General features: G+C 37.7%; 1 protein-coding gene across 23 annotated transcripts in view; it reads left to right on the top strand.

Moving 5' to 3' along the window:
• NRXN3 (neurexin 3) overlaps positions 1-18,931 on the top strand; it is a 1,012,014-nt gene that overhangs the window by 881,616 nt on the left and 111,467 nt on the right. For all 23 annotated transcript variants that reach the window (XM_027638371.1, XM_027638372.1, XM_027638389.1 and 20 more), the window contains one exon: positions 15,868-15,957. In XM_027638371.1, coding sequence (XP_027494172.1) covers positions 15,868-15,957 — 90 coding nt within the window. The remainder of the gene's footprint in view (positions 1-15,867; positions 15,958-18,931) is intronic.

The following is an 18,931-nucleotide window of genomic DNA, read 5'->3' as shown; positions in this document are numbered from 1 at the left end:
CTCTTCTCTTCTCTTCTCTTCTCTTCTCTTCTCTTCTCTTCTCTTCTCTTCTCTTCTCTTCTCTTCTCTTCTCTTCTCTTCTCCTTCTCCTTCTCCTTCTCCTTCTCCTTCTCCTTCTCCTTCTCCTTCTCCTTCTCCTTCTTCTCCTTTCTTTCCCTTTCCCTTCCCCTCTCCCTTTCCTTCCCTTCTCTCTTCCTCTTCTCTCCATTCTTTTTGGTTTTATTTAGTTTTTATCAACAACATTTTCTTTCTCTCCCTCTGTGATTTCACAGCCATGAGAAAAATAGCTTTGTATCTTACAAGCTAAATACAATTACTGCTATCAAAACTGGAGTCTTTCTCTCCCTGTAAATGTCTCTTGGAAGCTGATAAGCTGTTCAAGGTAAACTGCAGGCTCTTGCCTAATCCTGAGATTAAACATAACCACCCAGAAGACAGCAAGAGATAATTGGAGGGGGGGGGGAGGGGGAGACAAGCAGTAGAGGAAGAGAGGAGGAGAAAGTGAGATCCTCTCCTGAGATATTAAGAGGACATACAGAAGGCTCAAGGTTATTTGTAAAGGAATTACAAAAAACACACAAGGGCTTGTTATGATGAGGAATTTCCTCAGATAATGCAGTGGTTGTTGTAGTTGTTAAAGACAAAATTTAGCAGGGATTTGTTTGATGTAAAGCATACAGCTCCCACCCATGACTGATGATTTTTATATTTTATCTGCATCTTGTCCTTGAAGCAGAGGGTCTCACAAGGTTACATCCAGATTCTTTGTGTATGCTGGCTTAGGTTCATCTCACTGGCTTTCTGCTGGATATGGGAAGACAATAGATTTCCCAAGAGTGAAGCAGGGGACTGAGCCAGCTTCTCTCTGATCCATGTTTTGCTACCTGCTGACCAACCAAATGAGGGAACTTAACCCTTCTATTTATGAAACAGAGTTAACACTAATCTTCTAGGAAATAAGAGTGCCTTAATTATGGACAAATAGTGTGTGATACCTCTAGAGTCTTCAATTATACCCAAGGCAGAATTACTGAAGATGAATTGTCTTTATGAATCAGTCCAATACACTTGAAAAAAGCAGCCTCGGTTCTCAATATATAAGTTCTTCTTGATTTTTTTTTTCATCAGTGACATTTTAGTTTTCTCCCTCTGTAATATTTTAAGGTCTTGTGTTTCTTAAAAGCTTGTCTGTATTTTTTAACCTTTTTCAATGGGATATTACCTCTCCCAACTTTGCTTTATTTAATTTATAATGCACTAGACAAGAAGGAGAATATAAGTTTAGATGATCTAATAGCAACATCACTGGGGAAATTAAGAGAAGACTTTCCTTTATTCAGCTGAAACGTGCACTGACATTTTAAATAATATGTAATATTCTGATTATTAGTTCTCTTGATCTCAGTGATACAAAGTCTAATGCTGATTGGACATTAACAAGGCAAACTTAAAAGTAGAACTGTCTAGGATGTCTGAGCCATTGCAACAAGTTCTTCCTTTCTAAGTTTGTACTTACCCCTGCACATTACCCCTGCACAGCGCATATCGTACTACTGCAGTGATTTCCAAATGTTTGGTAACTGAGACTTACTAGAGAAAATCACTAGTTCTCTGTACTTTGTAGAGCCTGGCTCCTCTCCCACAAATTTGCTTTCTCTGTTGCAGAGTGATTTTGATATCTCATTCCCTCTTCTTCCCACCCCTCAACCCCCTCAAAAAATCTGGTTTTTGCCTTCTTGTGCCCCTTTATCAATCCCTTACTTCCCTCAGACTCAAGGCAGTTATCATCTCCTCACTTCTGAAAACTTGCTTCTGAAACCGAGGTAACAGTAAGAAGTTTGGCTGACTCCAGTTGTCTCCATGAAGAGGCACATGGATCCTATGCTGGACTATTTGGAGTCATTAATGAGACACATTGCTTGATCTGCAAGCTGAAGGGATTTCGTCGTGGTACTGCCAGATGCCACTGTGGTCTTAATATTTTCCTATCAAAATGCCCTTGTGAGTGGGCAATGAGTTTGATTAGACCTCTGGGCTGAATGTGATCCCCAGGCTTCTTGTCATATATGTTTTTGTGGGTTTTGACTTTTCATATTGTTCTCATTTTGTAGGACTTAAATGAGCTCTCAGATGGTTCCTATCAACATGAATTAGAGACAGCATATGAAGTGCGTTTGACAGATTTACTGCATTTCATAATGAACCTAAAACATATAAAAAGACAGGGTTAATAAAACAGAATTGGAGAAGCACATTTTGAAGGCAGTACTGTGACATATGTTGAAAGATCTGCCAAGAGGGATGATTAAAGCATGACAAGTTGATGAAATCAAGAGTTGATTGTAGCTTGTCACTGCAGGGCCATAACATTTATAATATATTTATAATATATTTATAAGGTTGAAAAACTGATAAATATGGCTACATGATATGAACACTCAAGTTTTGGTCCCCTGTATCCACTGATGTAAATGTACACACATTAAGTCACAAGCAAACAAACCTACTGTGGAATTTGTGCAAGAACACCCATATTAATGCATGTATGTCCATACTGGATGATGAGATTGGATCTGGCATTATATAAAAGTTACATAAATGCTGCCATGATGCTCACAGTTTAACTTCTGTGTACTTCATGTTTTGCTTTCCTACACAAAGAATGAAGCTGTGGTTCATTTCCAATTTGCCCCATTCTCAAAGAATTTCATGGAAATGCTGTAGAGCTTCTTTGTCTTCCAAATTCTGTCTTTGAAGACAGAGAAAAGGCAAGACAGAAAAAAAAAAGTGGTTATATTGTGTCTTCCAGTACACATTGCTCCTATTGCAGTTTTGTTTCTCCAAACTGATCCAGGCTCTTGTGACACACTGCATTCAATCTGAGTGAGCTGCAGGCTTACCTTCAGAAAGTACCTCAAGCCCATGTGAGTGGCAGTCTGTTAAATACTGGAATTTCTGTCAGCTTGGCATTAAGAAAGAAGGAAATGCATGGGTTTTTATGAAGACTTGTAAGGTAACCAAGCAAAACAAACAGGACAGTATCATTTAACAGCAGTAGGAATGAAAGAAGGAGTTTACCTAAGGAAGGATACACACAGAATAATATTTTCATGCAGGTAGCCATGACCATCTAATTTCCACCCAGGGTCCCACAGATAGTCCTTGAGATGTGTGAAAGAGAGGAGAAGAAATAAGAAGCATTCTACTGTGGCAGTCTTTTTTACTGCTTAGTAACAGTCACATAAAAGGTTGTTCTAACATGTAAGTACATGCCACAGAGGCAATACTAGTTTTAATTTAACCTAAATACCTTATCTGGTTTATACCCTGGATAAAGAAAATACCACCACCATTACATTTGAGGAAAACTTTTTGTCAGTGCTGTCCAAAAGAACAGATATATATATATTATATTGCTGCATGCTATTAGTTGAATTAGTGTAGCAATATTCTTACATCTGCCTGAATCAGACTAGATGTCCAGTATGTCAAATCTACAGGTGAATACCAAATACATCAGAAGAAAATTTGCTTTAGTGGTCAAAATGACACTTCTGTCCAATTGTCCTGGATTTGAGATCTTTTCTCTTCTGTTCTCCCAGAGTCTGTTTGTTCATCTAATCAAGCTGCTTGAGCCTAAGAGCAGCCAAGTGTCTGATGCTCCAGAGAATTACAGTAACCCACCTTGTCAACAACAAAAATATGCCACAAACGATGTCATTTGTAAGAAATTGCCCTATTATGCTTAGTTTGTGATCTGAAATATGAAGTCACATAAGCTGTGTGTGTTTATATCATGTCTACAGTCATTACATTTATATTACTCAGTTGGAAAGCAAATGTTTCCTTTTTTCCCCTCATTAATTTATCCACAGAGACATGATTATGCGGAAATACTCCCACTTCTTCTCCAGCTGGAATTTCATAGAAGCTACTCTGCTGTATTGTGACCACGTTGCTCATCCAAGTTTAAAGGATGACAAACCAAAACCTAGGCAGTTTAGTGGCATCTGTAATTTTTCTCCATTTCTCTTATTCCATGATCTTAATTCTCAAATCTCAGTTCTTTCCTCTTAGTCCTATGGACTAGGATTCTTTTTAAGATAAATTCTTGCAACACAAAGTGAATGCTTATGCAAAGTTCTATTAACCTTTTACAATGGTGGTATGGCCATGATTCATGAAGAAATGAGCTTTAAGATTCCCCAATTGTAGGCTTGCTCTGTGTCAGAATGATCACTTAAAATATGCCAAGATATAACATCCACAGGGCACTGATGCATCTTTCTACCTAGTTGTTCTCACCCTTGTGGTATCTGAGGTAAGACCTCTGGGCTGAGGGAACTCCCTAAATACTGGCATTGCATTCTTATACTACAACAAGCCTTTGAGTCCCAGCCCCTGAGATAAAATGGTGCAAAACAGATTGAAGCCATGTTGTTTTTTCCTTGTATTTCTTTGACATCCAGAACATTTCTTTCTAAAATTATCACTTTACCATTTTCCATTAATAGTAATTATGTACTGAGAGATATAGGTATATCCTGATAGTTTGGTCTTGCTAACAATTCTGTGCCAAAATACACAGCTACTCATAAGCATGTGTATCCTAGCTGTCTGAATCCTCAGATATTATGAACTGTTCTCATCTGTTTGTGTCCACTAGTCCATGATTGTATGAGTGTCCAGGTACCAAACATAAGCATTATCACCAAAGATTTCTGATAAATTTCTCCTTTGCTGGTCTAAGATCGTAATGGCTTGGGTTGGGAGGGATCTTAAAGATCATCTAGTTCCAACCCCCCTGCCATGGGCAGGGACACCTTCCACTAGACTACATTACTCAGAGCCCCATCCAGCCAATTACTATTGACCCAGTCATTTGATGGTACCTAAAATGTAGCTGTATAATTTAGTGCAGAGAAATATGGAGACTAAACAGAATCCTGCTAGACAGTGTAGTGCAGTGAGATCCCAGACATTAATATATTTACATTTCTCGCCTAGGATAGTTCTGTTTCAGTTCCCTGGTCAAACAGAGTTGTTATAATATATTTTCTTTCTTCTCTCTCTGACTCTCCCTCTGTCCCTGTCTTTCTTCCATCCACACATGTGTGCACAGTAAGAATGAGCAAACAAACATCTGGCCTGAGGGATCAGAGGCTTGAACAACAACTTTGTGCTTTTCTGATCACATTGCCTGCAGAAAGAACAGTGCCAGCTGTAATCCCAGGCTGATATGGTGACATGCAGTGACAGAAGGGGCTCACACATCCACATCAGCCTTCTCCCTGCTCACCGAAGGCACTGGAAAGCACAAAATCATTAGATTTCAATGCTGTGGACTGAAACAGAGCAACTGTATGAAAGGATGGTCAGAAATGGAAGGGACCAGTCATAGAGCTTGGAGCCAGAAGTTCCCAAATCCCAGCCTTGGTTTTAGAGATGCCTTTCCTTCTGGTCTTGGGTAACATTTTTATCACTCCATAGCTCAGTTTTCCAATTAGTAAACTGGAGATAAAGCACCGATTTGACCTTATTTTGGAGGGCTTAAATGGTAAATATTCTACAATTCACTGAGTATGAAAATCTTTCTGGGCCAATGAATTTGTATCTTTGTCACTTACTGAGCAGCTTCCCTATGGTCAGCACTGTATTCATGGGAAAGGACTGTGCCTGCTCTAGCTGTATATTCAACTCCCCGTATTATCTCTCTGATAGTATGTGCACAGGGAAATGAGATCCAGAAGCATCTGAAGGTTTCTAGTGGAGCCAACCCAGCTCCATCACTGCCAGCACTAGGGGAGAGAATGCAAGTCCTGCTGAAACTGATCCAATTCCCATGTAGATACTGGAGTTCCTGTTGGCACCTTCCTACAAGGAGTCTTAGTTTCAGTGTAATGCCTGATAAACATAAAGAGGAGCCGTTCTTGAATGGGGAGCACGGAGCACTGAGCCCCAAGTGGTTCTGCAGGAATCAGTGCTCTTTCTAATCATACAGCCATTCTGACTGTGTCAGACCTAAACTAGCTGTCTACCTCAGTGCTCGTTTGCAAGGGTGTGATAGTGAGCCACTGACTCTTCATGGAGCAGGTATAAAGCCACAAACATGCACCGTGCAAAGGCAATTATACTGTTTTCAGTCTCACATTGCTCCTGGAAGCAAAATAGTTGCCCTCTTGTAGCTCCAATGCCTAGCCCAGAATATGTAATCTAGATTCAGTGTATCTCTGTCCTGTTTTTGCATAATACAGAAAACAGATAAGCAACCTCTAGATAAATGGGAATTAATAGAATTTAAAGTGTCAATACAAATGAAGTGCTTTTGGCATTTGGTTATTGATTCTTGTTCCCACTGGGCTATATAAGTCACATCATCACCTTTCACAAGGGAATCAAAGAAGTAGGATGTGGGGACAGTAGCAGTGGATTTTATTCTGATCTCTGATATTTCTTTCTGCAGAATGAAATTTGTTCTTGTTTAAAATGGAAAGATCAATATGTAGTTTTAGTTGTTCTTTATTAGTCACTTTAGCCTTGGCTGCCTGATATGGTGCTTAATTTGGATCTGGTCAGTGAAAAAACCCAATTATTTACACATTCCTTACAAAACATCTCAGACATCTAGTAACGTAGACACCCAAATTCTTTCATATTTTTACAAAGGTTTAACTATTAACTGCTTTCTCTATACTGTACACTAATACAGTTTTCCAATATAGCTCAAATGAGAACTAAAGCAGACTGCTTTTATTTCATGCCCATAGCCTCAGCCTCTATAGGACTGAAATGATTCATATAATCTGCACATAAAAGATAAGACTTGACACACATTTTTTGCACTACTTTTTTTTCTTCTACATGCTTGAAAAAGTTTGATTAACCTTCTTCCACTTTACTAGTCTGAGTTTTCTTTTGTTTTGTGAAAGACATCTGCATACAGTGCAATCAGGTGAATTATTTGTTCTGTTTAGTGGTAGAGCTTAAGGAAGAAGCAGGGAGGCTAAGGAATATTAGGGAAAGTGAAAGGGAAATAGACTGGTGGAGTCACACCCTTTCGACCCCAAAAGAAGTTCAACAGCCCTGTCGCTCTTGCCATCAAGCAGATGGAACAGACCAAGTAGATGGGGGGGAATGGAAACAGGTCCCTGGTCAGAGAGGTAAAAGAATCCCCTTCCAACCCTCATCACCTCCCCAGGTACCCTTAAAGAACAGATATGAGGCCCTGGACTCAGAGAGTCAGACAAATGACACTCAGGAAAAAGATCTATCTGGAGGGTCTCCTGGTTACACCCCGTCTGTTAGGCGGATCACAACCGCAGCTATTAAGAAAAAAAGAAGAGTAGTTGTAGTTGATGATTCCCTTCTGAGGGGAACTGATGGCCCTATATGCTGACTGGACCCATCCCATAGGAAAGTCTACTGCCTTCCTGGGACCAGGTTGAGGGATAGTAGCAGGAAACTCCCTGAGCTAATTTTGGCCCTCTAATTATACTCCTGAAAAAGCTGCAGTCCATGGCTTGGACAGGGGCACTCTGTGCTGGGTTAGGAACTGGCTGGAGGGCCGGGCCCAGAGAGTACTGGTGAACGGGGCTGCATCCAGTTGGCGGCTGGTCACTAGTGGTGTCCCCAAGGGATCAGGGTCGGGCCCAGTCCTGTTTAATATCTTTATTTATGATCTGGATGAGGGAATCGAGTCCATCATCAGCAAATTTGCAGATGACACCAAGTTGGGGGGAAGTGTCAATCAGCTGGAAGGCAGGAGGGCTCTGCAGAGGGACCTGGACAGGCTGGACAAATGGGCTGAATCCAATGGTATGATGTTTAACAAGACCAAGTTCAGGATCCTGCACTTTGGCCACAAAAACGCCCTGCAGCACTACAGGCTGGGGATGGAGTGGCTGGAGGGTGACTAGGCAGAGAGGGACCTGGGTTTTCTAATCAACAGGAAGATGAACATGAGCCAGCAATGTGCCCAGGTGGCCAAGAAGGTCAATGGCATCCTGACCTGTATCAGGAACAGTGTGGCCAACAGGTCCAGGGAAGTGATTCTGCCCCTATACTCAGTGCTGGAGAGGCCACACCTGGAGTACTGTGTCCAGTTCTGGGCCCCTCAGTTCAGGAAGGATATTGAGGTGCTGGAGTGTGTTCAAAGAAGAGCAACAAGGCTGGTGAAGGGACTGGAGCACAGGCCCTCTGAGGAGCGGCTGAGGGAGTTGGGGCTGTTCAGCCTGGAGAAGAGGAAGCTCAGGGGAGACCTCATCACTCTCTACAGCTAACTGAAAGGAGATTGGAGTGAGGTTGAGGTCAGTCTCTTCTCCCAGGCAACCAGCAGTAGGACAAGAGAGCACAGTCTTAAGCTGTGCCAGGGGAGATTTAGGTTAGACATTAGAAAGAAATTCTTTACAGTGTGATCAGACATTGGAATGGGCTGGACGGGGAGAAGGTGGAGTCACCATCCCTGGAGGTATTTAAGAAGAGACTGGATGTGGCACTTAGTGCCATAGTCTAGCTGACAGGGTGGTGTTGGGTCATGAGTTGGACTCGATCTCAGAGGTCTTTTCCAACCTGGTTGATTCTGTGATTCTTTAGTGCTTCTTTGTTAGAATTATCAAGGGTAAGGCACTCATTTTCTTGTATCCAAAACAGGATTGAAAGACTAATTAAAGGGAGGTCAAAATGTTACTGATCTTGTCCTGGGGCACAGCGGTGAATTAGATGACTTCTCCAAGTCTTCCTTAGTCTTACTAATATTGTAGTAACCCACGTTACCTATACCTTCTGGACAGACATTTAAATTCTTATCTCCTAGTTTGCCTATAAATTGCCTGATGATTTTGGACTGAATGGTCCTTTGCTTTGAATTAGGGCCCCAAGTTTTTTAGGCTAAAAAAGATCAGATAAAATAGAGAGTGGCAGCAGTGTAGAGCTTTTGGTTGAGGCACTAGAAACTTGGAAAGAACTCCAGTTGCCTGAGCAGCTTTTGCTGTTGTAGCCTTGCTTGCTAATTCTCTCTCTTATTTTTAGTACTTATGTTACCAAGACCTTGTTGTCTCTTGTCATGAGGGCAGTGAGCTGAGGAGAGTTGCAGTGTGAAGGTCAGCTTTTAACTCCAGTCCACAGTGAGATGAACGGAAGGAAAGGTGTTGCTTCCAGCAAACAATGTGATGAGAGGGAATTGAAGATAAATTCAAGGACATCCAGGACTAAGGGGAAAATGAGGACAGTAAATAAAATGAGAATTCAACAGCAAAAGATGCAACTTCATTGAACAGTGAAGACAGAGGAAAAATATAATATACAGGAGCTGAAGCAAAACTGAACAATGTCTATTCTTGGATCCCATCAAAGGAAGTAAAATCCCAAGTATGAGTTAATCTTCTATAGCACCCCTTGTTACACAAGGCAAAATTGAAGGTTTGCTAGAATTTGTAGAGGGACAGACAGTTCGTGGTAGTTAGAAAGATTCCAGATCACCTGCCTCATAGTTATTTCAGTTAGCTTCATGGCCATCCCGTTTCATTTCTGTATAAGCCACATGTGCAGTTTCAGATTTGGACTATTTTCAAGTGTTTTCTAAAAGCCACTGTAAGTAGAGATTTTTAATGTGTTTTGATTTTAATGCAACCATTCCTTATGTTACATAACATAAAGCACAATATGGTCTTACAGTAACACAACAAAATAAATAGCTATATATAAACAGACCTGACGCTAAAACATGGTCGTAGTGGTTTTATTCCTTTCTGATTTATGGAATAAGTTCTAGTCCTACTAATATACTCTAGTCTTTTATTAATAGACTTGTCTCAATTTTCTGGTCGAATACAAAATATGAACAAATGGTTTTTGTACTTTGTAGATTTAAAACAAAATATGTACTTAATGGTATGTGAAAATCGGGCAATTCAGTATACTGTAATTTTTAAGCACAGCTGCCTGAAAACAGAAGTGGTTAAAGAGGTTCAGTATGTGCCAATCACAAACACACTTCAGAAACTTTTGTGCCTTTCATTAGATATTAGGGGAAAATGATAGCTTATACATGATGCATGCAAGGTTTTTTTTTCCAGAGCGCACACCATCAGCTCTAGGAGAGTTTTGGGGCTGAATTCAACTGAACCAGTTTATGTTAGTAGAGGATTTAGCCTTCAAAGATAAACTTTGCATGCTGTAGCAAGCTGCTTCTCTCCCATGATGTCAATTAAGTGTATATCAATCTGAGTGAAACTATGGGCATCCATAGAAACTCAAGGGGAGCTGGCTTTAAAGGCTGCTGGGTGAACTGAGCTACCAAACACTGTTTACAAGCCCTTCTCCTACTGAAATTCCACCTACAATATGTGAAAAAAGAATGATTTTAAACCTTAAACACTGATATCAAGATGTTTTTTAAAATCATTAGCATCACTGTAGCACCTTTCATCTAATAACTGCTCATTAGATAAAATGTTTTGTTCTTTTTAGAGACTTAGAAACAATGAAGAAAATATTGCTGCTGTAGTGTCTCTTCATATAACAGCCTTTGATGGTAATGTAGGGCAGACGAGTGTTTCTAGCATCTTCACAGACTTTTATTAGGTTGGATTAATATTCCACCTGAAAGCGAGTACTTTCTTTCTGCCCAGTGCAATTTGCTGGAACCTTTTAGATTTTCTCTTTCACACTCAAGAAAAAGTAAATCATCATGATTTGTATCTAGGCCAAGAAGCAACGTCTTTCAGAGCTTCAGTTGCTCTTTTACTTTCTTTGACTTAAGAATCCATTTTGGTTTAGAAGTAAGCTTAATGCAATAAAGGTGGTTTGTTTTCTTAAAGAAACCATGAGCAGTAAAGCAAAACATCATCCAACACTGAAGGGTTTTGGAAGAAAATTCTCTTGCCCATGAGCAAATTTAAACTGTCTCCCCCTGGACTGTTGCACTGTATCAAAAGTATTTCCTGTGAGAACTGCTAGTAGCAATTAGGACAAGCAAATTATTTTGATTTTTTTTTTCCATTTTAGTTTGATCTAAATTGAAGTTTATCAAAAGCTAAATTTAAAGTTAATCTGATCTATTTATCTATATAGTCTGTGGAGCAGGGGTACAGAGGGCTTCAGAAAAAAGACAGAAGACTGGCAACTGATCACATTTAACAAATAGGTTCTGATTTTTATAATTGAGATGCCAGGTTTTCTTGGGGGAAAGAGGGAGCATCCAAAAAAAAGATAGAATTCTTGTGCCATATTCCTCTCCAAAGTATTTAATCCTCAGGAATGTCTGTAGTATTTGAAATGTTTTGAATATTCAGGTTAATCAGGATTCAAGAATCCAGAAGATTTCAAAATGTTACCATTAAAACTTTTGAGGTCATAAGAGCCTGGTTGCTTATCAGTTTGTTGGAAAACTTAGGACATGCAGCAGAATTTCTGTTAATTGGGAATGTAAGTCCTGAATAAGACAAAAGATGTTTTTAAATCCTAGTCTTTCCATTTGGCTTTGCTGTAGAATTTTTACATGAAAAAGAAACAAAAATAGGAGAAAGAATGCATTTATGAGGTATAGTTCTTTAGAAGAAGCTAAGTTGTTGAGCAGATCCTAAGTCATATTGATTAGAGGAATTTATTATGCAGTTGAAGGAAAAAGGAGGAAACTTATTTTAAATGAGCGGTTCCTGTTGGTACTTGAATCTTATTCTTGAATATTATTCTTAAGCAGCTAGAACCTATGTGAGGAAAAATATTTAGTAAATCACAAGTAGCAAAACTAATCAACACAATTTAACTCTAAAAAATTATATCCTGCAGACCTCTGAGACCACATTGATTCTGAATGCAGAAGAATTATGGCAGTAAGAGTATTTTCTAAGATAAATTTAAATTACTCTATCCTGTGTATTCTATTCTGAAGTACAGCCTTGAATCAGAGCTGCACTCGAAGAGAAAAAAGAAGGGATCTCCATTAGTTATGTGAAGAGGTTGTTTGAATATGTGCATCGTTTAGCTCTAGAAAGGAGTTGCACTGAGGTCACAAAAGGATTGTTACTGAAAATTTCTGTGCATGAAGATGGACAAGAACGCCCCGTAATCACATCATGGCTTGGTTATCAGAAGTCCAATTGGCTTACTTCATGTTGAACTTATATTACTTTGTGTTGCAAACCATGATATTTCCTTTTTGAACTCTCATATCAAATGCTGTGTTTATTTTTTAAAAGTCAGTATTAATTTAGTAATTGTATTGTTTTAGTGGTTATATTTAATGGCTATTCTCAGCATTTAACAATGAAAAAATTGTTCTTTAACTCACTGTGGTAACTGGGTATATGAATGAACACATTCTCATGCACATGTTTTATAAATCATTCTTACTTATGTCTGAAATAAAATTTAAAAACAAAACCAAAAAAATAGATCAGAAACTAATGTTGCAATTTAAACCTGTTTGAATTTTCTAACGTCCTTCAATTTTTCATAGCTTTTAAAGGTATGATTTTTATATGTATTTTAATCTTACTGAATATATCTGCATAATAATAAGAATAATAAAATTAAATTAAACCTGATTTAAAAAACAAAACAAAACAAAACAATTTTTAAAGATGTGGTGGGGAATAGTTGTCGTTTCTGTCTTTCTTGAAGGTCTAGAGTTATATTATAAGAAATCCATTTTTCATTGTCATGTCTTCTTTGATTGTCCCACTTCCTTTTTTACCTTGATCCTGTTGGTCTATTCTTGTCAAATGCCCTACTTCTGAGAAATTTCAGTCCTCTACATTTTTTCCCTTCTGCAGTCAGCCTTCCACATCGAGGAAGAAGCACTCCATGCTGGCTTACTCTGGGGTTCCTTTGAACTTCCTTTATTCTGAAAAAGATCTCATTGCCATCAGTAAAAGGTTACTTATGTACATACCAAATGAAGCCAGTGGAGTTTTTTGTTGCTAGGAAATAGTGTTATAGAATTTTTTGGGGACTATGGAAAATGTGCTTACCCATCAATATTATATCAATGCACTCATCTGAACAGTAGTCCTAACTCAGTCCACTCTATAAAGTGGGGAATAACCTCCATTTCTACTGAAATTATCTTTCTCTATCACATGCAATATAGATGTAGTAGTAGCCTCTCTGTAAGTGTTCAAGTCTAGGTTGACAGAGAAATTTAGGTCTTTAAGTGCCATTGAAATGCCTCCTGAGTATCTTTCAGGACCTAGTACTCCTTTCTTATTAGACAAACTGCAACAGAACAAAAATATCCTAAAGGAGATGTAGATTGTTTATGATTGCATTTACGAGACTTAGCTGGTTTGGTGAGCACGGATAAGTGTATTGAGAAAAGGTCTAATGGATAAACTGAGTGCTTTGTTAACTGATCTTAAAAAAGAAATAGGTTTTGTAGTGAGCTTGACTTAATTTTGTTTCTGTTCTCCCCAAACCAGAGGGTCTGCTTCCCTGTCCAGTGAGTAAAAACTTCCCCTAGGCTTAAATGAATGGGAGAACTTGCAAGAAAGGAGCTGTCCTTTAGGTTAAGAAAGTGGAAAAACAACTGATCTACATGACCTCAGCTTATATTAGTCATCAGCGTATTATGAATAAACAGATAAAATATCATTGTTTTGTTAATATTACTGTCTCTGTAGCTTTAGGTAGGGTTTTTTGTTTGATTTTTGTTGTTTATATTACCTCAGCTGCTCTTTATCAATTTTTTTCTTGGACCCTGCACTGAATATGATTCAAATTTTCTGTTTAGGAATCTGTATTCATAGAAGTACAGAACTGACTTTTTGTTGGTGCTGATATGAATTATGAGAGCTGGGAATGTACTTAAAGGTAACTTAATGTCTGTGAGTGACACAGTACATTATTTAAAATGATTTGATAAACTACTGATAGAGAGCATTTTCAATATTTTATCTTTTCCTTCTAGTTTATCCAAGTAACCAATTGTATATAGCAGGCATCTGAGGTGCAACAGAGAAATCGGAACATTAGTGTGTGTCAGCTGGTGCTTAATTAGATATTTCTATGATGGGGAATAGCAGTTTCCTGCAATTAATCTGTTACAAGAACAGTAAAAAGTAGATGACTTTCCAGGAAAGTAATAAGGAATTGAGCCAGTAAAGCTGTTCTTAAATGTTTTTGCTTTGTTTTACCGATTGCCCCAAATAAGCAACAAGGCTCCTAAATGTTCATCTTTATAGTTGGAGATATTAACCCAAATCTGAATTGCTGTTTTCTTTACCGCTGATCTTACAGATATATAGATGATGACTAATCTTAGGTCGATTCATGTGAATCCTTTTGGGATTATAGCTAGTGGGTTGCTATAATGCCTCTCACCTGTTTCAGAAAGCAGTAACAAGATACTGCTGGAGAGCATGGCTGTAGTCAGCAGGTGCTTCATACAGACTGGCAGCATTTCTGAGCAACAGTGATGCAGTAAGGATTATCAAACACATGAGATTTACTAGTTATATTCCTTGCAGAATGGAGTTGTCTGCTGTTTACTGGGTGGACTGATATCACTTAATAGTTTCTTTTCTTCATTGGTCTGTCTTTACATTAAAAAAAGATTACAGCATCTGTTTCAGAAAGTCAAATATATATGAAGCTGCATTAGTTATTTATATGTGGGACTTTAAAGGCAGTATTATAAATTGTGCAGAGCAGTTGCTGACTCTTGGTCTGCCATTTATTTGAAACACGTATTGAAGCACAACTGATCACTGAACTTCTATTCATGGTAGCATTCCTTCTGTAAGCTGGGGGCTTACTCCTTTTTCTACAGTAATATAATGATGCTTGTAAAAGATGCACTCTTTTTATGCCTATCCGACTGAAAAGTTTTTGTAAAAATAATAATTAAAGCAAAAACCAGAATGACTCAGAAAGGGACTGTAGCTGAAGAAAATGAAAAAGCAGAATGATGGCACTTGTTCACTGTCACTCCTAACATCGTCAAACTGAGCTGCTGCTTTCTACTAGAGATTGTCCCAACCCATCTGACCTGTACAATTTTCTAATAGCCAGGGAATTTGGACAGAGGCTTTGTGTGAATCCTTATCCTCTCTGCACAAGTAATAAGAGCTTTTCTCCTAAACACACTTTACTGGATAATTCTATTATCCGTCAACATGGAACAATGGAACTGCACTTGCCAGAATTTACATCTTGGCTAATTATTTCTGCTTTTATTTAAATTAGTTTTTAAGCTTCTGCTTTATTCTGGCAACAGGCCCAAGTCTTTGGTAACTGAACACAAGTCTTCACATATCCTTAATTAGCAGCTCTTCCTCTTTTTAAATTTTACTTCCCTTTTTTCCTGTCTGTCTTCCCATTCTTAGGTGGTTTTTTAAAACTAATTCTACTATGTCCTTTCAACATCAATTTCCTATATTTTCTTCCTTTCTTTTTTCCTGTTTACTGCATTTCTGGTCCTAACATGTGTCTTCTACTAGTGCGAGAAGGTTTCTACTAACTGTGTTTCCGTGACTGACATTTTGTGCCATATCCTTATGCAATCGGATCTAGACCCTGATCAAAATGTTTTAGCTCGTGGCACTGAGTTCACTCAAGGTCTCACATCACAGACAAATTACACATGCCTTCTAACCAATTTGGATAAACAAACACTCTGAGGAGAATCTGAGATATCTTTTTCATGGGATTTAATTTCTTCGACCTTCCAGAACCTCAGGCGATTGGATGCATAACTATTCTCCACTTTACTAAAGATATATCTCTCTCTTTTCAAATATATGTACATACATGCGCACTTCTTTATTTATAGCTAAATAAGGTCATAAAAAAAACCCAAAAAATCTAGGATGTTTTAACTATTTCATTGACTTTTCAGATTGTTTTTAAGCTGTTTTTTAAACTTTAAAGGCAACACTGATAGTGAACGGTTCCAAATGGTAAAACAGAAAATCCCCTTCAAATATAACCGGCCTGTAGAGGAGTGGCTGCAGGAAAAAGGTAACAGTCATTAAAACTTTCATTTTAAACCCATTTGATTCTAAACTCTCATTTTTAAAGCCTGCAAATAAATGTTTCTTAAATGATAATCGCCTGCTGCATAAATGACTGTTTTAATTTTCATTATAATTTGTGTCAGCTTCCACCTGCCATATGTTGATAAATCATGCTATAATACATTGCTATTAAAATGCAGTTAAAGGGACAAAAGTCTAAGCTTGCTAAAATAGTAATGACAAAAAAACAAGCGAAAATTCAGGAGACATTTTCAAAAAAAAAAAAAAAAACAAATGAAGAAGAACGAAGAGCAACAACATGTATTATGGCAATTTAACCACTGCATGATTTTCTTACTTTGATTTGGTTTTAAGATACATTTATATATTTATTATCGAAGTTTTGTTAAGAGATTTTTCAAATGTACTTGTTAAACCACTTCCTTTAAGTTCCTTTTTTTTCTCATGACTCTGATTAGCCACTATGGCTATGTATTTTCTAATCATATTAAGATAATTAAGCAATTTTAAAAAATGTTGTAAAAAACCCATTTTTTAATATTGTCATTTAAATTACAGTGAGGGAGACAGAGAAAGATGATTGTTCTGTCTGGAGTACAGTTTGAACACTCAAATGATGCATTTTTCTAAGTTATGGGTCAAATTTTTCCCTAACATATTCTCAGGCAGTGCTACTTAATTTTGTGGGTTTGCCTGGAGTAATTGGCCTCAGTTCAGCAAAAGACTTGTTAACATGAATAAGTCCAGAGGGTTTGAATGAAAGTTCTGCACACAGTCCATGACCTGTTGAAATGAGGCTTGTGTCAGAACAATAATGTTTTCTTGTCAGGAATTTGGAGGGGAAAAAAAGTCTTAGATGTAGAGCCCATTTCAAAGCCTGTTGAAGGTAACAGAATAACTTACTGATTTTGGTAGGGTTTGGACTAGGCTCTTAGTAATACAGTGGAGTTTAAGTCAGGAAGCTCTTCTCCCTCTATACTAAATGTGGCATTAAAAAAAAAAAAAATCATTGTAACTAACTCCTTACCTTGAAATCTAGAAAAAGCAGAACACAATCTTCTCTTGTTTCCTTTTAATGAAAACAGTGCTAATAGAAGGGGGTGACCTTTGAACTCAGATCTTGCATTTTCTGTGCTGATTTAGACTATGGTTCTTAACACATCTTCCAAGAAGGAAAACCAATGTTTTGTAGGACTGGAAAAATATAATTTATGTTCTGTTTCAAATTTCTTACCTCAGCTGAATTAACAAATTGGTTTATCCAGTATGAATTAAGGTCAGAGAGGATGTGGCTAAATATACACAAAATATTTTTATGTGAAGGGCCTGCAAAGTGTTGTGCATACTCAGCTCCTGTTGACTTCAACAAAAGCTGACAGTGTTACTCACTTTTCAGGTTTGGTCTACAATGGTGTAATGTTTATATCTAAAGCTAAAGTATTTTGAAAATAAGGCAAAAATATTTGTATAACCAAACAAGAAATAGTTTTTTACCACCAGTTTTTTATGAACAGTTAATTCAGCTAATTTTTAAATAAATTTTAAGGTAGCAATAAACAGAAAATGCTTATTGAGTCTCAGTGGGTTGCCCTGTTAATTTACAAGATCAAACTAAAATAAATAAAGTTTAACACTAAAAAGAGAATAATTTTGGTAAGTCTGAATTGTTAAAGTCCCTTTAACACTAAAGACAATGATTGCCTTAATTTTGTTAAAACAGATGCATGCCTAATTCCTTGATGCAATTCATGTGCTTGAGAAACCCACCTTTGTTTTCTTTTGGTTTGGTTTTGGGTTTGCTTTGATTTTTTTTTCCTTTTTGGTTTTCTACCAAATCTTTTATTTTATGTCACTGCTTCTCCAAGTCTGAGCTTAAAAGCATGCCAAGGCATTCCATTTGTAAGCCATCCTGAAGTTTTGAACTGAAGTCTACCTTTTGTGGATATTGATGCTTTGTTAAAAGACAATCACACATGCTCTAGGGTCTAAAAGAGACAGTATTTGACTGTTCAGACACTCTCAAAGCACTGGATGTTTTTAGGCTAGAAGGGTAGAGCCATGTTTTTACTAAAGTGAAAGGAGATTCAGTCTTCCCACTTTGTGTGAGGGAATGACATTGCGCAGTGTAACAGCTGAGACAATATAGCTTTGTTCCTTCGTTCCAAACTACATAGACTTTTTCAGCAACTAAGGTACCACTCAAATTAAAAATTATAAGAATGAGTGATTTATGTAGCTGTTCACCAATCTGCTCATCCATCTGGTCATCCATCTAACAATTAAAGTAACATGGAAACCTTCTATCAGAAGACTTTATAAAGATGATAAATGAAAGGGTAGCTTGCTATCAAAATGGAGCAAGATGGACTGATGGATGGAGGAGTAGATTCATCAGAGAGGCAGCATATAGAATAGCTGTCTTGCCCATATGAGTTCTTGGCTCAGGTGAGGTAAGATGAAACACTTTTTGATTGACATTTGGTACCACTGCTATGTTATTCTTAATAATGAAATAGTTCATTCTTGGATAACACAACATCTTTCTGAAGTGGCGTCGTTACTGGTTTTGGGGGGCTTTTAAATTTTATAAATTAGTTGAAAATATTTTTAAGAGGAGCCTAGCTTTACAGTCTTGAATTGTATGAGTAATGAGCAAAATATTAAATGCTATTAACTTCACTGAGATTATGTATGTGAATATAAAAAGAAGTATTAGTCTTGGATTGTTCAACTTGAGTAGTCACAAATCCATCAGATTTCCTTAGCAGAATACCTGGTGTCTGCTAAGGCACAGATGTTACCTGTTCTGCAACTATATGAGCTAATAAAGACCCAGAAGCATCTCATCAAAAGGACTGATCCCAGAAGTCCTTAATTATTCAAATCTCTCTTACCTGTAAAGTCTCATTGATGTAAGTGACTGTACTTTTGAAGCAAGAACTATTAGTGTGAATTAG

This window comes from Corapipo altera, unplaced genomic scaffold (genome assembly GCF_003945725.1).
Source record: "Corapipo altera isolate COAL_440 unplaced genomic scaffold, ASM394572v1 23, whole genome shotgun sequence".
Classification (NCBI taxonomy): Eukaryota; Metazoa; Chordata; class Aves; order Passeriformes; family Pipridae; genus Corapipo; species Corapipo altera.
This window is presented reverse-complemented; position numbering and strand designations above follow the sequence as displayed.